The sequence below is a fragment of the Styela clava genome, chromosome 12, assembly GCF_964204865.1.
Source record: "Styela clava chromosome 12, kaStyClav1.hap1.2, whole genome shotgun sequence".
NCBI classification, from domain to species: Eukaryota; Metazoa; Chordata; class Ascidiacea; order Stolidobranchia; family Styelidae; genus Styela; species Styela clava.
In genome coordinates this window covers 12,550,602-12,573,335 of record NC_135261.1, presented here as the reverse complement: position 1 = coordinate 12,573,335, position 22,734 = coordinate 12,550,602, and the positions used below count along the sequence as shown (strand labels likewise).

At 36.0% G+C, this 22,734-nt stretch overlaps 1 protein-coding gene across 1 annotated transcript; it reads left to right on the top strand.

Annotated features, from left to right (window-relative positions):
- The first annotated feature begins 6,055 nt into the window (after positions 1-6,055).
- On the top strand, positions 6,056-13,267 carry LOC120330025 (3-galactosyl-N-acetylglucosaminide 4-alpha-L-fucosyltransferase FUT3-like). Its single transcript, XM_039396840.2, has 5 exons — positions 6,056-6,228; positions 8,433-8,712; positions 8,806-8,994; positions 9,959-10,143; positions 11,907-13,267. The coding sequence occupies exons 1-5, from the start codon at positions 6,108-6,110 to the stop codon at positions 12,500-12,502; spliced, it is 1,371 nt and encodes a 456-aa protein (XP_039252774.2). The 5' UTR covers positions 6,056-6,107; the 3' UTR covers positions 12,503-13,267.
- Positions 13,268-22,734: the final 9,467 nt, after the last annotated feature.

Genomic DNA, 22,734 nt, shown 5'->3' with positions numbered 1-22,734 from the left:
AATGGTGTAAAATTGTAAATCGTGTGTGTTTGGACGACACTGCGCTCACGGGCGCAAAAGAATTATTATCAGTATCAGTTTTTCTGTTTCGCTGATATCTAACGGACCGTTAATATTTCGACATTTGTTTAATATGAACACTACTGCAAAATGTCAGATTAAAGCGGAGGTGGTGGGTTGCACCTATAGGTTCAGAATCAGAAATAGATGCGAAACCTAGTAAAAGCCACTCTAGTGGTCTTTCTCAAAAATCAGCTATTAAAATTATCTCGCTAATTAAAATTATTAAACTTAATCATCTTATTTAATATAACTCGGTGATTTCCAGCGGGGGGTCCACGGATCTCCGAGGATTCCGGGAGAAGGTTGCGGGGCACTAGTGTGAGAGCACTAGAAATTGTACAAAGTGTTTGTTCCACACACATTCTGATTTGAGTATATATCGCTTTTATGCCAGCAAAATTTTTCGTTACTTTAACAATGTATCTTTTCCAGGACAACGATCTCCTCGTTTCTCTCTTTAACAACAGATAATCAGCAACAGCACAATGGTGACGCATCAATTAACTTTTTCTACAGCATACTTTTCTCGCATACTTTTTCCACTCGACAGACTTTCAAACTTAGATGTAAACATTGTCTCGTTTTCATTATCCTGCCTGCCATATGGCAGTTTTAAATTTAGTGTTTTGGATGTAGCTATTAATTAAATACCTCAGCTGCATTTTATTCATAGGAAGAGTTTCAGTCCAGTTGTGGTATCCGAAAACGGTACCGTAAAACTGTGATAGACAAGACAAAAATTAGTTGCCAGTATTTTATTGCGTTTGCTTATTTATATATTTTGAAACAAAATTGTGCTTTTGAAGAGATATACCTAGTTACAAGCTATAAATCGCTAAAACAACTTAACTATAGGTGTAATGATTTAGACAGTCGTTTATCGAATTGTCGAGGACAACTCGCACTGTATCAGTGAAACACTAATTTGGTTTGTACTAGAAATAACTGAACAAATTTTTGGCCAAACACAATAAAAAAACTTGAAAGTATACCAAACCAAAGTATATCAAATAACGCAATTGAAAATCGCGAATCGATGAGATTTCCGAGATATACACAAAAAAACAAAAAAATCATCAATGAATCTTTCCCTTTTGAATTTAACATGTAGCTTTATGAAAGCACTAATGAAAGCACTGAATGAAAGGAAACTGCAAAGGTCAGCAGATAGGTTTAGAATGTTAAGTGAATTGCAGGGAAAGTGCAGGGAAAATCCCACTCGGTTCGCACATCCGGAACTCCGCCTTTGTTCTGAAACAAACACTGGTTTGTCACTTTTGTCAAAAATGCATCTCCTAGTGTAATTGTTACTCGTTACATACCGCACAGGCATGTCTCAGCAGCAAAAACATTTTCACCAAATCTCAAAGAAGTTCTGTCAGTGATATGGAATAGGTAAATTTTGACAAAAGCCGCGCTAAGAATCATTGTATATTTCTAACGCCCACTGTCACAACCAGAGCAGGATGTGCTTTTGTATATATAGTTTAGCAATGTTAAGTTATGTGGATTCGATTTCAATGGGGTGATCAAAGACTAGTATTATGAGCGTAACAGGTAATATTATTATCCATGTAGTTCAGTCCTAAAAAAGAGAAGGCTACGTCATCTAGCTCAGTGGTTCCCAAACTTTTTGTACCATCGTCGCCTACAGTAGTTTATAGTCTAGATCAGATCCCTGCGGCTCCCGTTAATGTTTTAAAAATTAATTATTTTTAAAGAAAATTTTTCATTGAAAACTAATCATTGACTCGAAATTAAAATGCTAAAGTCTATTAGTTAGTCAAATGGATTCCCCCGTGTTTATTTGAATCGAATAATTTGAATATTTTTTTTTATACATAACAGGGACCCAAAACGTCGGAGGCCGATAGTCCATTTGGAAATTAATAGAAACATTGAAAAGCCGGCAATAAAGCGTTTTTTAATGGTTAATTTTATCATAATGGCTGATCGTCTTTGTCACCGCGATCGTTTTGGCGGCGATATCCTAAAGTTGGTATTCTATATTTCCGCCCTTTCTCGTTTTTGCAAGAATAAGCGGTCGCCGAATATCGAAATTCCATATTTCTAGTATACCCTTGCGTTCTCATCAGCGACAACTGTTGAATACATTTAAGGACTGATTTCAAAACCAAATTAATTCTATTCTGAGTTTTATCCTCTGCCTTGGATTTGATCTTCCTTATCACCTCTTGTAAATTAACCGCGCCTGTTTTAAGTGAACGGTAACCGAGATGCAGATATTTATTATAATGATAATTGAGTTCCTCATGCTTTTCTATGGTGTTATTTTAGTATTAGATAGATAAACCTAGCAAATTTACGAATGCGTGAATCCTGAAAGTTGATTTAAAATAGCGATTAAATAAATTGTCGATAAAGGCGTTTTTAGGCCTTTGTGCCTAATAGAGTGTCAGACTCTAATTGTACCTGATTACTTCAAGTTTTAACGTTTTTTTTTTAACAAAACAACACCCCGATGGTTATTATAGCTAAAATACTCACTCAGTAATGCTCAATTTTCTTTACGGAATTTGCAAATTCAGCACTTTACTTGATGATTTTGATTATATCATGCCTTATGGCTTAATTATTACTGCCCAAATGCTTCAAAATTTAACAATTGTAATCATTTTCGATGATAATAGACGCAACAATTTGTGAACGAGTCAGTGTGCATTGTTACAACGAAATTCACGATTGACTTTACGTTCTACTCTGGGCTCAACTTGGCTCGACGGCCATGCATGGTCGAGTAAAATGTTTACATATTCGAAAAATTACTTGGCAAAAGATGGAAGGGATCACTAAAGAGCTAATACAAAGTGCTTTAAAGGGAGTAGGGCATGACATTTCTTATCTGGTTACAACTTAATGAATTTTTCCCATACAAGTAACTCATACCAGCTTTTGGAAAAACTTTTGGTCATTTTTTAAATCCATGCTATTTACATAACTAGAGTGTTTTAACGACCTAAAATCGCCTTTTTCACAATGAAACGCCGAAATGTCATTTTAACATTTAATTTTAAGCAACTTTATGTTCGGTAATGCAAGAAATGGCTAATGACATGTCACCAAGCATGCCGAGTTTAAATCTGGGAAATTTATTTTAAATATCTAATCTGGTTTGACGTTTCTAAATTTACGGAACGGTCGGTACGTTTTTTTTTTGCAAAACGATGAATTGAAAGGATACCATAAGTGCAAAAATAAGCATATAACACCATAACGCAAAGACAACTTTTCAAATTTTTCTCATAGCGAGCGCCATTGGGAAATCTCGCACAATTCACGATTTAGTTGGAGACGCTCGAGTTCGGTGTCCAAGCAGAGCGGCGCAGGTCACGTAATACCAGATATTCAAATAGCAAAATGCCATTCGAATATTTTATTATTCGAATATTTGGCCCAGCTCTAGTTGTTACGTGTTGTTGTTACGATGACTTGATATTTTAACTACGCGCTTAAGGTTTGTTGCTATTTTACCTTGCGTTGTTTGTGTGCAGCTCTTCATACCTTTGAGATTTGAAATGCGGCTATGGGACTAAAAAAGTTTGAGAACCACTGGTCTAGATGATTTTTGAAAACTGAAAAAAGGTGAGAACCACTGAAACTTTTGTTTTTATGATGGATTTGTTCTACGTTCTCAACTACCACCCTAGTTATTTTCTCATTTAGATCAGGGTGGTCCAAACCCTGGCACGCCAGCCGAATTCGGCCCGCAGAACATTTTTATCGTATATAATGTTTAATGAAACTTCTAACATCCTTCAAGTCAACAAACGATGCTACCATTTGCTGTTAACAGGTCGAAATCGCTGAATTATATATAAATAAATAATACTGAATTAATTCGGGAACTTGATCATATTCCGAAGATTATATATATAAAACAGGTATAACTGGTTACAAATATTTTATGATAGACAATACTGAAAGTATTCTGTACAAAAATGCAAATTAAGCAAACATAAAACAGATATATATACCTTATGTATCCCGTTGCCGGGAATGGTGTTTGTTAAAATTACGGCCATAATAATTTCAATGTTGTGTTTATAAACGTCAAGACGGCGACGATATAGGAATGACGTCCATTGATAGGTACAAGGAGAATGAACTGCCTTATGCAGACATGACCCAGCCGATAAGATGAGTCGCGCTTTTTATCTCAACTTTGCACCTAAAGCTCGCATCAGGAAACCCCCTATTTAGAGAGACGTTGTGTGCATTTTAGTAAAAACACTCTTCTGTTTTCATGCGTGGGCCATGTGACAGCAATAACAAAACACAGAGCTAGCTGACAATTTTCTCGCCCACAACAACGTTACTCTGGCGTGCTTTCAAGTAATATCTGTCACGAAAGAATCCAATTTAAAGCAACATTACAAAACCAAACTCGAGAAAAGATGCAGAAAATACCACGGTAGTTCCCGGGAAGCAATTTAAAAATAACAATAGGCTGATTAGCACAGTAGAGTCTCATTTTCCTCAAGTCTAACTGGTCTACTTTATATTGAACCTTATGTGAGCTTCTTTAGGATCTGGTATGCCTAAAAGAGTGAATCAATTTTGTGCACTTTATTGAGGTATTGAGATATAATTATTAAATACCTCAATAAAGTGCACAAAATCGATTCACCTTCTTTAGGCATACCAGATCCTAAAGCAGCTCACATAAGGTTCAATAGAAAGTAGATAATTTAGAATTAAAGAAAATTAGTGAGCTAGGTTTGGGTTTTCACTCCATTATAACTCAAATAAAAGAAAAGCATTTTCTATCAGCAGAGTCCAATTTTTACAACAAAAGATTAATGTTATCTACATCAATTGGTCGTACCTAATTAATATTTACCAGGTTAATCGCTTCTTAAAGAAAACGGATCAACACGAAAAGCTGTTGAACAAATCTGGCCTAATAATATTAGGTAAATATTCAACAAAAAACAAACTAGCAAATTTTCTCATTTTTGCTGAAAACAATATGAAGTGTGAAAGACTGAAAGCTGATAGAAAGATATATAGTTTTGTGTATATAAATATTCTATTTAATATGAGCAGCTTCAACAGAATACTTCAAATGTGCATAAACATAAAAATACGTTGGCGAGTGATTTATGTAACATCTATAATCAACTATATAATATCACCTTGTTACCCAAAATCTTTGGGCAGAATAAATGGATATGTGAACCGTATCCTTAATTACCTTCATTTTCATAAATGTATCTTCGTCTGTTCCGACTTTTATCAGTGCTGTTCACATCTAAGGTTATCTTTATTCATTGCTGTTATGAACTAAATGAAGCTGAACCACACGTTCTCAAAAGCCACTTGACTGCGCTTCGAGGCTATCTATCTATTCGGTGTTGTCATTCAGTCGCCTTTGCTGGACATAGTCACGACTTAGTGTTTGACGTTTTATCAGGGATTGATTTCTAGTTAGGGTATATATATCTGTTTTATGTTTGCTTAATTTGCATTTTTGTATAAGATACTCTCAGTTTTGTATATCATAAAGTATTCATAACCAGTTATATCTGTTATATATATAATCTCCTGAAAATGATCAAGTTCCCGATTTAATTCAGCATTATGTAAATATATATAATTGAGCGGTTTCAGACTGCAGACCTGATAACAGCAAATGGTAGCATCGTTTGTTGACTTGAAGGTTGTTAAAAGTTGCATTAAACATGTTTATGACAGACAGAATTTCAGATATAGAGGCGCCTATTATTACCAATAATTTTAAACTAAGAATCAGTTACAACTAAGTCATATGGATAAAATTGCAAAATTATGATTAGAATTGTAAAAAAAATAAACTCGATCAATTTTTGTTGACTTTTTGTCAATCGCGCGATTTAGGTCCCTTTCATTGAAATGTTTATTTAACAGAATCGTGTTTGGCGTTGCGGAGGGCAATCGTATTGGGTTTATGGTACGGAATTATCAACCAGTTAGCTGTGTAGGAACAGTTAATGTTTTATTTTGACATTTTTTTAGAAAATAGATAAATTGATTTCAGGCAAATAATGATGAATCAAAAAAATATTTTATATGTGTGTGCTCTCTTCTGCGTCGGATTTATAATTTTCTACCAACTTCTATATAGATTTGATAACAGCCGTAGTTACAAAAATATTGGCACAAATGGTAAGTTTTATTATATACTGGGAGAAAACTTGGATATTGGGTATTGAACCGCAGGTTCTTTCTCCTTGTACATTTTCTACTTCGGATCCGCATGTGGTACTTGCCACAAATAATCTTTCTATTTCGTTGAAAAAGATGTTATTTTTACTTTTATTATATAGTTTATACATTTTCGTTGATTTATTTGTTATATTAGGCCTTGTTAACGGAGTTCGATTTTACTGAATTGAATTATCACCTTTTCTCAGCGAACATTGTAAATAAACACTGTAAATTGCATTAGAGTTTTATCGTCGTCGCTGTGACTACTTCAGTATAATGGTTTTACCTTGGTGAGGCGAATGTATCTCGGCTTCTTTCTCTACTAAATAAATCTATCGTTTCTTCTTAAAATATGCTTTCAATCATATTTAATGAACTGTATAAAATGAACATGGTATATAGGGGACCAAGCTAAGTAGTAAGGATCTTTAATACTGGTATTAGTTCCTCAGCAAAAAGGTTAACGTTTTCAAAACTCGAGCCAAATATTGAGAGGTTTAAAAGTATTGCATTACACTTTGAAAATTTATTCTGTAACGTTTCATCTGATCAAAGTAAGACAATGATGAGACACTGTAAAATTGAATTTCCTTTTCTATCAATGTTGTAAACCAGCGTTTCCCAAACTGTGTTCCGCGAGCGTCTTTCGAGTGTTCCGTGGAGAAGGAATCAAAAATATCGCCATTGCGATCTAGGGATGGTGAAGTTGTCGCCAAACTGACCGTTCAATATCGCGTTATCGTCGGCCTAAAGCGGACTAACTGAGGTAGAGTAATGGCATTTTCGTGACCGTCGGTGTAGCTTATTGACTGTTAAGTTTACATAGACTTACCATACGTCCCGTTTTAGGCGGGACAGTCCCACTTTTTAACGTTTTGTCCCGGCGTCCCGACCGGTCAGCCAAAAGTCCCGCTTTGGCGTTCACCCAGTCAGCATGATACATGAACATTACCAATTAGCATGTTCTCGATACTGTTGTTGCTGTGTGGCGTACCGGTGGTGGCATACCCACTGAAGGTGGAAGCGTGGTTTTGTTTGTTTCGTTGTTTTTCGCTAACATTATTAGCGGTTAATTGCTACAATTTGTTACGTGTGAGCCCCAGACGCCAAAAGGGTGCTTAACGTAAAGTCCTTTCTATTTATTGAATTGAAACCGATTTTTAGACAGACACCGCATGCACTCTCGATGACAATATAGTCAATGAAGACAGCCGGGATGGTTTTAAATGTGTGCCTAATGTAAAATCGATAAATTTGAAGTTGAAAAAAACACAGCTATGACCTTTGGAGGCGTCCCGCTTTGAAGTCACAAAAATATGGTAACCCCAAGTTTACAGCAATCCTTTTGGTTTTGTTATAAGCAAACAAGTAGGTCTAAAGAATAAAGGCAGAGGGTCAACTCTTCTTCCTCCGTTTCTGCCTGGTTTTACTATGAAATGCTGAAAAATTACTCATGTTCGCTAAATTCAATTCAGCAGATAAATAAACTGCAGCTCGCGAAATTGCAGCAAGTACTTTTATCTCCATTAGAGGTAACATTGGAGGCAAACACTACGTGATGGAAAGTAAACGACATAGACAGGTAAAAAATTGTGAATTGGTGAATTTATTGATTCATATACACAGCATTTAAATTAGGAAACAATAAAAAATTTATAATAAATGCAATATGTAAAATATTCAATCATATTCCAGGTATGTTTAACCGTAGTAGTATATATTTACGGTTTAACACAATTCTGTTAGTTTTCGCAGCGCAACTCGTCACGGCGAACCCATTGGGAACCGCTACATTACACCGTTTTTCTTTATCAATTTTAGCTTTCATTTTTTGGTGTTCCGTGAGGCGATATAAAAAGTCTTAGTGTTTCGTGGCCGAAAAAGTTTGGGAAACGCTGTTGTAAACTGCTTGTCTGAGGAATTCTGACTGCGGCCTAACGAAACAATACGGAATGAAGTTTTTCACAAAGTGTAATGCAAGACTTTTAAACCATGCAATATGGGACCTGAGTTTCGAAAACGTTAGTCTCGTCAAGTACTAGTAAAACTTCTGGCCAGATGCAATATATCATAGCAACCTTTATAATAATCAAGAATTGAAGTGTTGTGTTTAAGATCCGATTGTGCTATTGTTTTCTTCTATTTATCTGTTCTGTTTTAAGCATCGATTGGATATACACAATCCATTGGGACGTGGATGTCGCCTTCGGCTCAAAACGGGACCACAAATTTTTTACACGACAGAGCGTTATTGAAACAGAGGCCCAAAATTCTTATATGGGCAAAACCGTATCATAAGATCGAGTGGCGCTTGACCGATTTACCTGAACAAAAAGGAGGTTGCGATGTCACGCTTGACCGCAATGAATACGAGAGTAGTGACGCTGTGTTGTTTTATATGAAGTCGTGCGTCGCCAAGGACTTACCAGATCCCAGCAAAAGGTATTTTACTCTAAATTTATGTACTTATTCCGCACCCATTTCATATTCACAAATCTGGGAGTTCTCATTTGTTAAATCATCATTACAATTCAGATCATCTCATCAAGTTTTTGCATGGTGGGCTCATGAATCACCGTGGACTGTTCTACATTATTATCACCACGAACTGAAAGATTTCAACAACTATTTTAATTGGACAATGACATACCGACGTGATTCAGATGTTCTTGCCTCGTTTGCACCTACTCCAAGTTTAGACTACTTGTTGTATAAGTTTGACAGGTACTGCTAAATAGCACTAACAAGTTTATAGTATAACTATAGATATTAAATAAATATTTTAACTAATGAAGACCAAAAGCGTTATGTGATGTACGATAAGGACTGAGTGACCGACAAAATGCAACCCATAAATTTTTTATTTACATCCGCGAAAATGAAAAAAAAATATTTGAATATGTTTGCGCTTTTCTGTTTGTGATTATATCCAGAAGTTTCATAAATCTAGAACGCTTTATATAAAATTTATGTTCTTGAATATTTTCCAAATTACTCCTTGGAATTTGAGACAGACTTGCATACATTGCGCAAAATTGTCAATCACTCTATTGTTTTTTTGCGGGATCGCACTTACTGCTGTCAGAACATATCAATAGCAACAATAATGGTTACTTTATTGTCCAACCACGCAAGATGGGCACAGATAAATCAATACTTCTGTCTGGTTAAGGAAAGGCTGAAACCCCATAGAGTAGTGTGTGCAAATGATTGTTGATTTTGATTTGGGATATATTCTGGAGAAAACATAAATTTTGTGCAAAACGACTTAGATTTCTGAAACTTTTAGGTACAATCATACACAAACAGAAGTTCGAGTGTAGAAAAAAATTGAAACATTTCATAGAAGTAATTGAGAAATTTATGCATTCCGTTTTTGTGGGTCCCTCTGTATTCACTAAATCCCCGTGATATGTCATTCATACTTCGTAAGATACAAATAGGTATACACTTCACATTTAAAAAACTGTCACGAAACATATTTGTATTAATTTAGTTTACTAATTACACAGACAGGTAATCCTTAGTTGGGCTGAAATGACTTATCAGGTGTTTACGAGAATACCGCAATGAACGATACTCCTATGGAGATTATACATCAATTTTTTTAACTCAATATTGGCGCAGAAAAATTGTAGGTGGCACAAACAAATCCAGTGGAAATAAAATATATTTCTGTTTTTAATAGACAAAATGAAATGAAGGATGCCGAACTCGTCAAATATCCAACGATGTCGGAAGATAGATTTCGTAAAGAGATCGGGTTATTGATGGCAAAGAAATCGAAACTTATTGCGTGGGTTGTAAGCGATTGTAGCGTTGTTGCAGGAGCCTCAAAAAGAATGAAATTAGTTGACGACATGACTAAAGACGGTAAGTTGATTGATCTCGGTTATAAAGGTTGACACATATACAATATCATACTTTCATCTTTATTGTGGTAAGATATGATTTTATTAAACTTTAGCTAATTTGAAGTATTCGGCAATTAAAAACGGTCTGTTGGGTATACACTTAATGGTGTATAAGTTTCATGTTGCTAGTGAGCTGGACATACCAAATGAAAAATGTTGAAACCAATTTTCGCATGTATTGTTGACTTTCCTAAACTAGAAAATCACTAAGTGTGTCTGATGTTGGCATAAGGAGTGACAAAGAGAGGAAATTTTATGGAACAAAGCGGTTATCACTGAAATTTTTGAGGTTTCATTTAACATACGTTGATATTCAAACATTTTTGTTGAATTTTAAATATTTGTAATTCAAAAGGCTCTGAATATTTATAATGTTAGATATGTTGGTATTACCTGTTGGAGGGCATCAGCATCAACCAATATTTCAATTCTTCATTCTAACCTGTAAGATATCAAATTAAATCCGTTAACAACTTCATCAGCTATAACGGAAGGTGGCATATGGTGTCATTAAACATAAAAATTGTTTGATGCAAATACAAGTATTGTATAACCACCTGCGTTCTGGAAACACTAAATGACTTTTAGGGATATATAATTCCTACACATTACGCACATTTTCGTGATTTATTGGTGAAAACATAGCCATATATTTAAAAAATCAAAAAAGTAAACCGAGTAATATGCAAATGGCAATAAGGTATCACGAATAATAAAATGCGGATATAAATAAATAGATAACTTTAGTAGAAAAACAGAATGAAATATCAAAATGATAATATCAATATCAACGTTTTTGTTGTGTTTCCATGTGTATTTGTATTCATTAAGCTCCTCGGTCAATATACATTGTCCCTAGGTAGCAGGGTTGGATAAACATGCCAACGTAATGTCTTCTAATACGGAAAAATTATGTCGAATCATTCCAAGCTCTTTTTGATCTTTATTGGATAATCATGCAAACAGTATACACCTATGCGAGATTATTAATTCTTAAATGGTTATTAGATAGAATAAGATGTTTTGAATTTCTATACTGATATTTTTATAAGATGTGAAATTGTCAATAAGGGATTTGTCAGTCGAATGTAAGTTTGGTTTTAGGTTTCATTATCTTTGAACCCACGTACATTCGCACCCGCAATTTGCACCCAGGACAATTGCATCTGCATACGTTAATACCCAAAGACATTTGCACACATGAACATTTGCACCCACGGATATTAGCATCTATGGACATTTGCACCCACGGAATTTTGCACCCTTAAACATTTACATCCATGGATACCAGTCTTCAGTAAAAGAAGTTGTATTGCCATTTGCAATAAATAAACGCACTTTATAATGTTATGAATAGCAATGAAAACAAACTCACTGCAAACCCTTGATTTGGATCCATTATAAACTCTTACTCTTTCTCGATGCACGTGCCTCTTGTACTATCCACCGTAAATTCGACTACGTTTGCGTTATTTTATTGAAAGAAAAAACCGAAAAAAGACTGCGGGTGCAAATGTATGCAGGTGCAAATATCCACGGGTGAAACTGTTTATCGGGCAAATTCATATGCGTAAAAATGCCATGGGTACAAATGTCCATGAATGCAAAAGTATAGAGGTGCAAATGTTCTGGGTGCAGTTTACGGGTGAAAATGTGCTGTCACCAAAATTTTAAACTGGTATACTATGTAGAAACTAATTGTATATTATATATGTTTCACAGGTCTACTGGAAGTTGAGCGATTTGGGAAATGCGCCAACCGCCCCATTCCAAATGATTTCAACGTATTTTTAGAAACTATTGCGCCATTCAAGTTTTACTTGTCGTTTGAAAATTCACTTCATTGCAGAGACTATATAACCGAAAAAACGTTTTACAACGCTTTGGTTGGCGGAATTATCCCTGTAATTCATGGCCCTACAAAGGAAGATGCAATAAAAATATTGCCAAAACGATCTTTTATCCATTTGGAAGATTTTGAAAATCTAAATAAATTGGCCGAATATTTGAAATATCTAGATTCTAATGACACGGCGTATCTAGAATATTTTGATTGGTGGAAAGAACCAGGAACTCACGTCATACCAAGATATGGTTTCAATTTTGGACCACAACATGAAAATAGCAATTATTCAAATTGGTTTCATATTTGGAAAACGGACGATGTAATGCAGAAGGATATGATGGAATTCGAACGATTTGGTCTTTATCATCTATGCAGGAAATTACGTAACAAGGAACACATGACGAAACCGAAAGTAATAGCAGATCTCAACCAGTGGTGGTATGGAACTGAATCAGAAGAATGTATGCGGTAGATTGAAATGGATTCACATGTACGAAAATGTGTTTTACTGGTGCTTCAACACGGAGTCGTGCGTCAACGATGCAGTGCACAATTTGCAATCGTTGCACTGCTGCTGTATGTCAATATGGAACATACAAAAATGCAAACTTCATTTTAAATCCTCGTCATTCTGAAACTTTATATCGTAGTTAATGACATTTTCATGGAAATTTGATTTTAATCTAAAAAATCTGTTTTGTCAACCGACCTAGAAATATGTGAATCGAAATAAATTTAATAAAAAATTTAAGTTTTCTACATAATTGAATAAATCTGACGTGAAAATTTGATAATAAAAAAAAATTAATTTGTGCAATTGCTACTGTTGTTTGTACAGAATTATTTTATTTCAAAAATGTTCGAATTTTTTTTGTTTATATTTTTTTATCAACTTCTATTAGAATACTGTCGATGCTTTATGCACTTAACAATAAATAAGTTGTTAACAAATGTTGTGCAGAGAACTTTTAGAGCGTGAGCTGCATGCGACATATATAATGTGAATAATCCAGGATGCAAGATGACTCCATGTATTCTATTCATGTTTTCGTGCCGTATGAAGAGATAAGTCTATTTTTACGACTATTCTGTAAGGGTGTACAATAATGAAGCGTCATGACCTATTTTTTGCACACTGCATTCAATTGCCCTTACTTCGAGGATAATATCACCGTAGATTTAACAACTGAATTCGAACGCTTCGTGTAAAAACTTCCAAACTGTAGAGATGAGTAGATTTTTGCATCAATTTTTTTTTAATTAAGTGGAAATGAAAAATATACGCAGCAAATAGCACCCACATGTATCTAATTTAGGAGTTGGTGTATTCAGGTAATGCGGTTGACTGTGCCCGCCGCTAAGGTTGGTGCGTGTTTTATACTAGTATTTTCAGACAAAACCTAAATTCATAAAAGCAGAGGAGTCGTTGCTGATGATAACTTTTATATGGTGTAAAATCTAATCCTGAAAACGGAGATAAACCATCCGGCATAATTGCACGGAATGGGTTTTGAGAATGCAAAGAAACGATTTAGGATCGTATATCGCCCATGGAAAGGCCGACCGATAGAAACCATGGATGTAAATGGAGCATTGTAAAATTCCAACACGTCGATATCGCTAAATTCGACACATCTAGCGCTCATTACCAAATAGTTTGCGTTGATGTCCAAAAGAGACTCGGAAATTATGACATTGAGCAAATACGTCGAATCAGGGAAAACGAATTAATACCACGGACATAATTGAAACATCAAGGAAATTTGTTTTTATGCGGGCAGATGACGTAAAGTTCACTGATGTTATGATCGCCATAGAACATATTAACAACAACAATAAATTGTTATTCTTCACAATATTAACAAAAGAGCATTAAAAATCTAGATCACATAATTCGTCAGGGGAAAGTAAAAATTAAAATTTATTTGCGCACAAATGTACGGCGGCTGAAAATATAATAATAGCATATAAATATATATGGTGTTTTAGTGTAGAGAGAGATATACTCAATATGGACACGCAAATCATCGAACATGACAAGAGGAATGAATATAACAGGTACATACATCCACAAGAAGTTTTCACGGAACGACACGACACGGAGGTTAAAAGAAACAAATAGAATAGAAAATAAGTTAATATTCTTTCGAAAGGGAGGATGATGAAAATAATGAGCAAAACGCCGAAAATATCTTCTTCTGAGTGATTCGCCTAAAGCGGATTGGGAATGAAATGAGAAATGATATATGGAACAAAAATACAGACTCCTGATGTAAAGTAGGGATGGCATAAAAAAGCAGGTAGTAAATTAGCTAACCGTCAATAACATTTTCTTACATGTTGATACAGCTCATTTCAATCAACAAGGTAGAACTATGAAAACAACGACCGATCATATTTTTGAAGTGGCAAAAACCTTATTAAGAATCTACCTGTTGTAGATGCTGCCATTGACTCATAAAGGTAAAAAGGTTCATATAAGTCAATAAATTGTTAAAGAAGTTCCCACAAACCAAAGAATTCGAAACTTTCATGACCATCCATTACCAGTGACTGAAAACATTTTGAACATTAGGCAAAACTTTCGCTGTGTTCATAAAAGTTAAGTTCATAAAATGGACCAAATAGTTTTTATACTTTAAGAAACTATTTTTGTTGAATATATGCACTGGTGCGTCACTCGGAAGAAAGATAAAGTGCCGTTTCTTTCATATTTTGTAACTCTTTACCTACTTTATTGTTTTATGGGTATCATTTTCGTCGCCGACAAGAATAACACCGTCTGCGATAGGCAAGTTGGCAAATATAACTAATTACATGTTCCCTTGTGTGTTCGTATATATAGAAGAACCAACAACACATAACGCTGCTATCACTAAATGGCCACTTGATGTTCACTTTATCTGATTAGGAAGCCCTTGGAGCTATATCAGACGTTGAAAATAAAAACTATGACAAAGATAAATCACTTTGGGTGAGGTTCTTGTGGTGAAAGTAGCGGTTCCATTACATTTGAACCCACGTACATTTGAACCCATGACAATTGCACCTGTATGCTATTGCACCTATGGAATTTTTTTTGTTTTTCGGATAGTTGAACCCATACTAACCCTAACCCATGGGTTTTAGCACCCGCATATAGTTTAAACCCGTGGATATACACATGGGTTCAAATGTACGTGGGTTCAAATGTACGGTCACCGAAAGTAGCGTCACCTGACGTGACCTACGTGGCACCATCAGTATACAATCTGAAGATCGTAATAGTCACGTGGCAAGGCGAGTTTTGTGTCAATTTGCTAGAGTACATCTGGTTGCGACTTCTTGTAGATTATTGTTCTTTGTTGCTCTGCTATGTCATTATTGTCTAAGCAAAAAAAAAATTGAAAATTGTCCAAATGAATTTTCCCGAAGTCACTACAAGGTTTGGAGGTGAAATGCTTGGAAACGTAGCAATTCAAACAAAAATATATTTTAGTAAGAGAGTAGATAAATTATATTCTGACTTCTGAGGCGTTCAGTCATTCAAAACTACCAGATGATCGGTAACTCTAGAGCAGGGCTACTCAACTGGCTGACCGCGGTGCAAATCCGGATCTTTCGGGTATTTGAATAATTCTTTATTTTGGATCATTAGCCCCACTTTTGAAGTTTCCTTTTATAAAATCACTTTTATAGATTTGAAATATAATGAAAAGAACTATAACTCCATAACAAACAATCTTGATTATTTAGTAATTATTAGTCGGCCGAGGAATTGCGTGTTTGAGGATGCTCAAATATAATGTCTGGAAAGTCCGGACCCAAATATTTTGAAGTTTGTTATGCGGACCTTCGGTAAAAATAGTTGAGTAGCCCTGCTCTAGAGGACTGGACTGCAAGAACAATAGTAACACATGGTTGTTATAAACTTTCCGAAATTACAAGAATGAGAGATTAAGAATACTTTACACTCATTTATTAGCGTAAAAACGATTGGTGACACTTTTAAAGGATGTGGGAAATCAACTTATCAAACAGGGTCAATTTGTAAAAGCAACGTAAACCGCATAATTTGTACCAAGTAGGCTGACGGAAGCTACCCACATGCTGTGTCACACCATATCAAAAACAAACACAATGCCTTTTATAGTTGAAATTCATTTTTGCATTTAGGCGCTTTAACTATACGGCGCATCAGTGAGGAATCGAACAGGCGGAGCTTATCTGTAAATAGCGATGTGACACAAATATCACTTCCCCTATATGGAATTTTACATCTACGACCTAAAGCCCAAAATGTGTAAAATACCAATCTTGAACTTGAGTTCTTTCGTGACTGGAGAATGGTTGGGCGCTAATTATAACTAATTACTAGCTGTATAATTAAAGTTTCCCTAACAAAACAATATGTAATTAATTAATGTAATAAAATCCGTTATTAACAGTCGCAATTGACACTTTCAGTACCAGAATTCGACAGTTTAGCATATGGACGCCCATGTGGAACTATCGGCAGAAAATAGGTTAAACGTTTTCCGTTTATTTTTCAATATGTATTTGTATGTAGTGGTGACAATTATCGGCCGTTGGGCTTTGTAGTGCAATAAGTATTATTTATATTTTAATATTGTTATTTATATCAAGTTCGGGTTTCATCAAATTTGTCCCAAGTCGCAATCTACCTAACGCTATCACGAAAACATGTGGCACTTTCGCCCGTGTCAACTAAACAGCTATACTGATGGCGTGGTTAGCATTAGTTAATTTACCCACGCTTGATGTATCGGAGTGACCGAAAAGTGATGACACCACTAGGTTCACCCCTTCTCTGACCAAATGAAAAAGGAAATACGAGAGAGAATAAATAGGAGAGAAGCTCTCTCGTTTTCACCGTGGCACTTAATTAATGGTAAATTTCAAAAACTTGACCATGGCACCAATCCGTTGATCCACGGATGCATTAACATTAGAATGCTTTGACGACGATTTTGATGGACCAAATTTGAAATAAAATACCGACAATTATTCAAACATAAATTGGCACGCGAGAAGATTATTTTGGACACTTTGACACGCATCCCCATATGAGTTGTGCAGCCCTGTTCTAGAGACCATCGCTGGATAGTACAACAAATGACAGTCATGACACTCTTTTTCTCTTTTTTTGAATTTTTTCGGACTAAATCAAGCACTGAAATAAATTTATATTCGTTTAGGAGTGTAGTCAACCCGTAGCCCGCGGGCCTCATATGGCATGAAGCATTTTGAGTGGTCCACGCTGTATTTTTCAGAATTGAATAAAAAAAATTGGAGTAAAACTGTTTTTCGAGTGATGTAGTATACAAAGATGTGATTGATACAAACAATTTGTTTATATTCCTGAATTTCGCACTGCCAGCTCTTTCAAACGAGCCATTATGGCCATTTTTATTCGGAATCAACTGGGAGGACATATCGATAAATAGAGGTGCCATAGCCGCTTACACACTTGGTCTTTTACTACTCTATATGACGTTATCGCAAAACAAACGAAGCCATTCTCAGATTGAGAATTCGTTAGGAAATATATATTATGTATTGTTCGGGTTGCCAACGTTTTACGTCCGGAAATAAAAGCGGTGTTTGCAAAAATAGCCTGTCAAGACAGACAATAAATTTTCATGTCGAAGAGCTTGGGAACTCTATAGCGGAAACTTTAATTGCAAAAGCCGGAAAATTTTCATCGTATGCCTTGGAGCTTGCTCAGTTGGCGATCTTCTTGCGTGGAGTCAATAATGATTTTTAAATTACCGTAGATTTCGCAGCCATTGCCCCTATCAAGGGTACGACTAGAGCAGGGGTCGGCAACCTTTTGTCGCTCGCGGGCCAAAATCAAGGGTTGCAAGTCATTAGTGGGCCGCACAAATCATTAGAAAGTTGAAAACCGAACGAATGATACTTTTTATAATAAAAATCAAGTAGTGATACATCTCTCGAATAGAATATAGATTTATTTCCTCATCGCATCTCAGTAAAATCCATTTGAATATTTTCAGCGCCATTGAACCCTTTGCACTTGGCATCAACTTTTTTGCGTTTTCTTGCCATTTGTCTAATTATAATTAAATTATAGGCTCATTAAACGAGTAATTGTGAATTATATACTTGCTAGGTTATAATATAATAATTAGTCTAAAACTCTGAAGAATATAATCGCCAAAACGGCTGTTTTGTTACTATAATTCAGTGAAGCGTCGCGGGCCGGATTATATTACTCATAGGTTGCCGACTCAGGCCATAGATTGCCGACCCCTGGACTAGAGGCATTGGTCTGTTGGGAGCTGTGATTAAAAAGATCTGGCTTGCGTATTAGCTTTTTTTTTGAGAAACTAACGGGAATAACTACCGATGTCGCCGTATCAATGGTTTTCATTAACCAATATTCAGTGTTGCAAAACTAGAATATAATGCCAATGTTAAGTGGCCCACGCAATTATTAGTAAACTTACATGTGGCCCTTCGGTAGGTTTACCATGTTTTTTTGACTCCAAAGCGGGACGCCTCTTGTAACTTTACGGTTTCTGATTTTACTACATAGGTCTACATTTAAGCCATCCCGGCTGTCTTCATTGACCATATCGTCATCGAGAGGTCATGCACATATTCTCTGTTTAAATATCGGGTTCCTTTCGAAAAATAGAAAGGAATAGACGCTAACGACACAAATGATCCTAATTTAGATTTTTTTATGTACAGCAAAAGGAATAAAGAATAATAAAATAGTCTGTCATTTTGAAGGATAAAGAATTTACTTATTCACCCAAGCATGCTTTTCTGTAGATAACACCTTTAAAAAACGTTGTTCAATGTTACATTCACGTGAACGTCCGAACAGGACTAATTAAACTTAATTTTACATGTAATACCTTCTCTAACAATGTTAGCGGGAAACAACGAAACAAACAAAATAACACATTCACCTTCAGTAAGTACGCTAGCGTTACGCTACACAGTAACAACAGTAACGAGAACATGTTCGTGTATTATGCTGGATGGCTGAACGCAAAAGCGGGACTTTTGGCTGACTTGTCGGGACAAGACGCTAAAAAGCGGGATTGTCCCGCCTAAAGCGGAACGTATGGTAAGCCTACCCTTCGGCCAAAAAGGTTGGACGACCCTGCTATAATAGTTGTAGGTACTGCCTGTTTTTTTTTTTTTTTTTGGAAAATAGCACTGAAGTGTCTGTTTGTAGGTTGACATTGATAAACCAATTTTGTAGCGAAGTATGCCCATTATATATATTTTTTTCTTGGAGATATAGGTATCGATATGACAAATAAAGCGTGCTTGGACCACTTGCTTTTCATTGGTTAAAGAAGTCGTTGTCGCTATAGAAGGCGTCGGGGAAGTTTGAAGACTCGTGCGATCATCTAAATTCGAAATCAAAAATTGTGCTCCGTGTGGCGATTCCCCGATCGCATTTAGCGTCCAGTTGAGACTCGAATCATTGGGAATTTCGATCCATTCTAAGACTGGACGCATGGAGCATCACAGTTCATGAGAAAGCTATGACAGTCAGGGTACCGTTACCGGTAAGTTTTGGAAGCAGTTCAACAGTTCCAGCTTTTGCCAGGATATGAGTTTTGGGAGAGCCGTTGGTATAAAATTTCGTTTTGACCATCGCGTCCATATATTTGAGCATTGTGCTCTTATTTTCAGTACACTGCATTTCCTCTATTGTAAATCCATTTGCTGCTTGCTTCCATTGACCCATTTCGAAAAAACGATTCAAAACATTTTTACTAATAAACCATTAGGCCGTAAAGCGCATGGCTGGTTAGTAGCGTATACTTGCGTTATATTCAGCACTATAGGTATTGGCGCTATTTGATTACGTTTGCAGATATAAGCTAAAATAACTAATATCATAGTCTTCAATGAATTTTCTGGCAATGAAATGTTAAAACACCTGGAATAGGACTGAAGCCTGCAGCCATAATAAAACATAACATCTGTATTTGATCTGTGGACTCCAGAGACAGACAAGATGTCATCCCCAAGATCCTGTGAAATTCCTCCAAAACCACCAAAGCGCAAGGGTCCCTTGCGCCCAACGCCCAGATCGCGTTGCTGTCAGTTCTTCTACAGTTGCCAACATAACGGAATCTAACATCTCCAACTTGGTGTCTGTACTTGAAAGCACATTAGAGCAACACTTGGAAAGACTAGCTATATTGATGTATCTTCCAACACTCCATCTAGCATCGGCATCCAGGAATCTTTATCGTCGCTTGATGTGTTGTTTAAGCAAGTAAAATCTCAGCTATCTTCCATAAGCGTAAAAAAGATGAAGTTAGTGATATAAAACGAATCCAAGACTTTATCTCCGAACAATTTGACGAGTTAAATGCCAACTATAAGGAACTAAACAACGTCACTGTTAAAAACAACAAGAAAATTCGTGAACTTGAAAGTCTAGTTGAAAATCTTGAAGAAGAAATAAGTATTCTAACAGAACGCCAACAAGACCAAGATTGCAGATCCAGACTCAATAACCTTGAATTTCATAACATCTCATATGCAGCTGATGAAAACTGTGAAAATCTGGTCATTAAAGTGGCAGCCCGAATTAATGTACCGCTGCGTTCATTCGACATCTCGAATTGCCACAGGATGTCCAAATATAACACCAAAAAACCATCGCCAATCATTGTAAACTTCGTTAACAGAAAAACGAAACAACGAATTTTGAAAAATCGTCGCCAGCTCAGATCATCTAACCTTCAAAAAAATTTCCCACATCTTTCAAGATCTACCAAAATATTTGTAATCAACTCTCTGAACTCTGACGTCTCTGAGCGAAGTTACTCGCTCACCCTGAAGGTTCGCGGCGCCGTATCGGTAGAACAATAAAATAATTCCAAATATTGGCTATTTGGCACGCTTATAACTTTTTATCAAATTTAGGTAGCACGTTGTGTGACATTTCAATCGAAATGAAAATTTTATCGTGCAATCAGAATGTATTTTCCCTTTTGAAATACATTTTGTCAAAAACAATAAAATTGACTCTAATCTAACAGTGATTTTTCTGCATGTAAGTGAGTTATGGCTCCAAATTTTGTTATTTTGGTACAAAATATACTGCCAATAACTAATGTTCATAAGAGTTCTCCATAAGCTTTTTGTTGATATTCGAATTATTATCGTGGCTGCCGTATAACCAATTTTATATTTAAATACTCAATTGTGTATCATTGTGTCGGGTGAACAACTTCGATAAGCGGCTATGGCGCACTGATTACACAGCTACGCAAAAGCCGATCACGTGTCTAAAGTCATGAAGATGTTGATACGTACGTTCGAAACGTATTGCGTGGCAAAATGCGCAAGATAATTTTCACGACGACGTTCTCAGTGGGGCATCGGTCGCCGAGTTTCGATATGATATTAACCCGATATGATTGAATCACCGACCTCGAGTAACGCATGCAGTACTGGTGAAGTGAAGGGAAGTTTATATCGTCATATAAAATTTCCGTGGAAAATGTTTTTTTCGTCCATCAGTATTTGTTTAAATATCAACCAAAATAAGTACTTGCCTGCTCTTCAAATCAAAATATCAGATTGTACGAATGTTAGACGAAGCAAGTCAAACTTATGAACTTCATCGTTCACTGTCGGAATCCTTCAAATTTGGATGAACGGGACGACGTCATGCTGGGACCATAAACTCACCTGACACGTGTTACACCTGTTTCGGTCTCATTCGATTTTCGAACTCCATCAACACGTTGCAATCTTAGTACTACTTTATATATAGCTATACAGTATGTCTTCTGAAAAGAAATTTTATCCAGAAAATATATTAGCCAATCTCTTTTTTTTTCGGACGAAGAAGGTTCAAACGAGAGTAGCTATCCTGACAGTGACCATTTTGAGTCAGAATTTGAGGACGATCTCATAATGAATGATTTGGATGGATCAATATCTGAGAGAACTCATAATGCAGAAAGAGCAACTCTTATTCCAGCAAGATCATATGCATGAAGATCGAACGCGTCCCCAGAACTAGATACCCCATCTTCTGCTACTGATCTTGACTCCATGGATTGGATCAGGGATACTTCAGGATTTACTGAAAACATGTTTTCACCGACAAGAACTCCGGGACCTATGAACTTACCAGCATCTATAAAGTATGATTCGACACCTTCCGAATATCTTTCTTTGGTCTGGGACGAAAATCTATTGAACTCATTGGTAACCAATACAAATAACCACGCGGTGTATGTGCTACAAGAAATCCCAATTCATTGTCTGCAAAATCGATCATATAGAACAGTATATCAATAGAAGAAATGAAAGCATTCTTCGCATTAAGATGGGCCATGGAGATGCTTCTGTATAAAGATCGTTATGAGCAACACTGGAGAACAAAGAACACCAGGTTTACATACTCGTACATGCCTGGTTTTGCAGAGATCATGTCGCGAGATCGATTTCTTGCTATATGGCCATTGCTTCACTGCGTGGACGAAAACGATCCAAATGTCAATAAAAGCGACAAAATTTACAAGACGCGACCAATTTTTAACTCTATACTAGAAAAGTATCAGCATCACTATGCACCGGGCTGCAATCTGTCCCTTGACGAAGGAATGATTCCAACAAAAAACAAGTTGTCGTTTAGACAATACATTAAAGACAAACCAACCAAATGGGACATCAAAACGTTTTTGG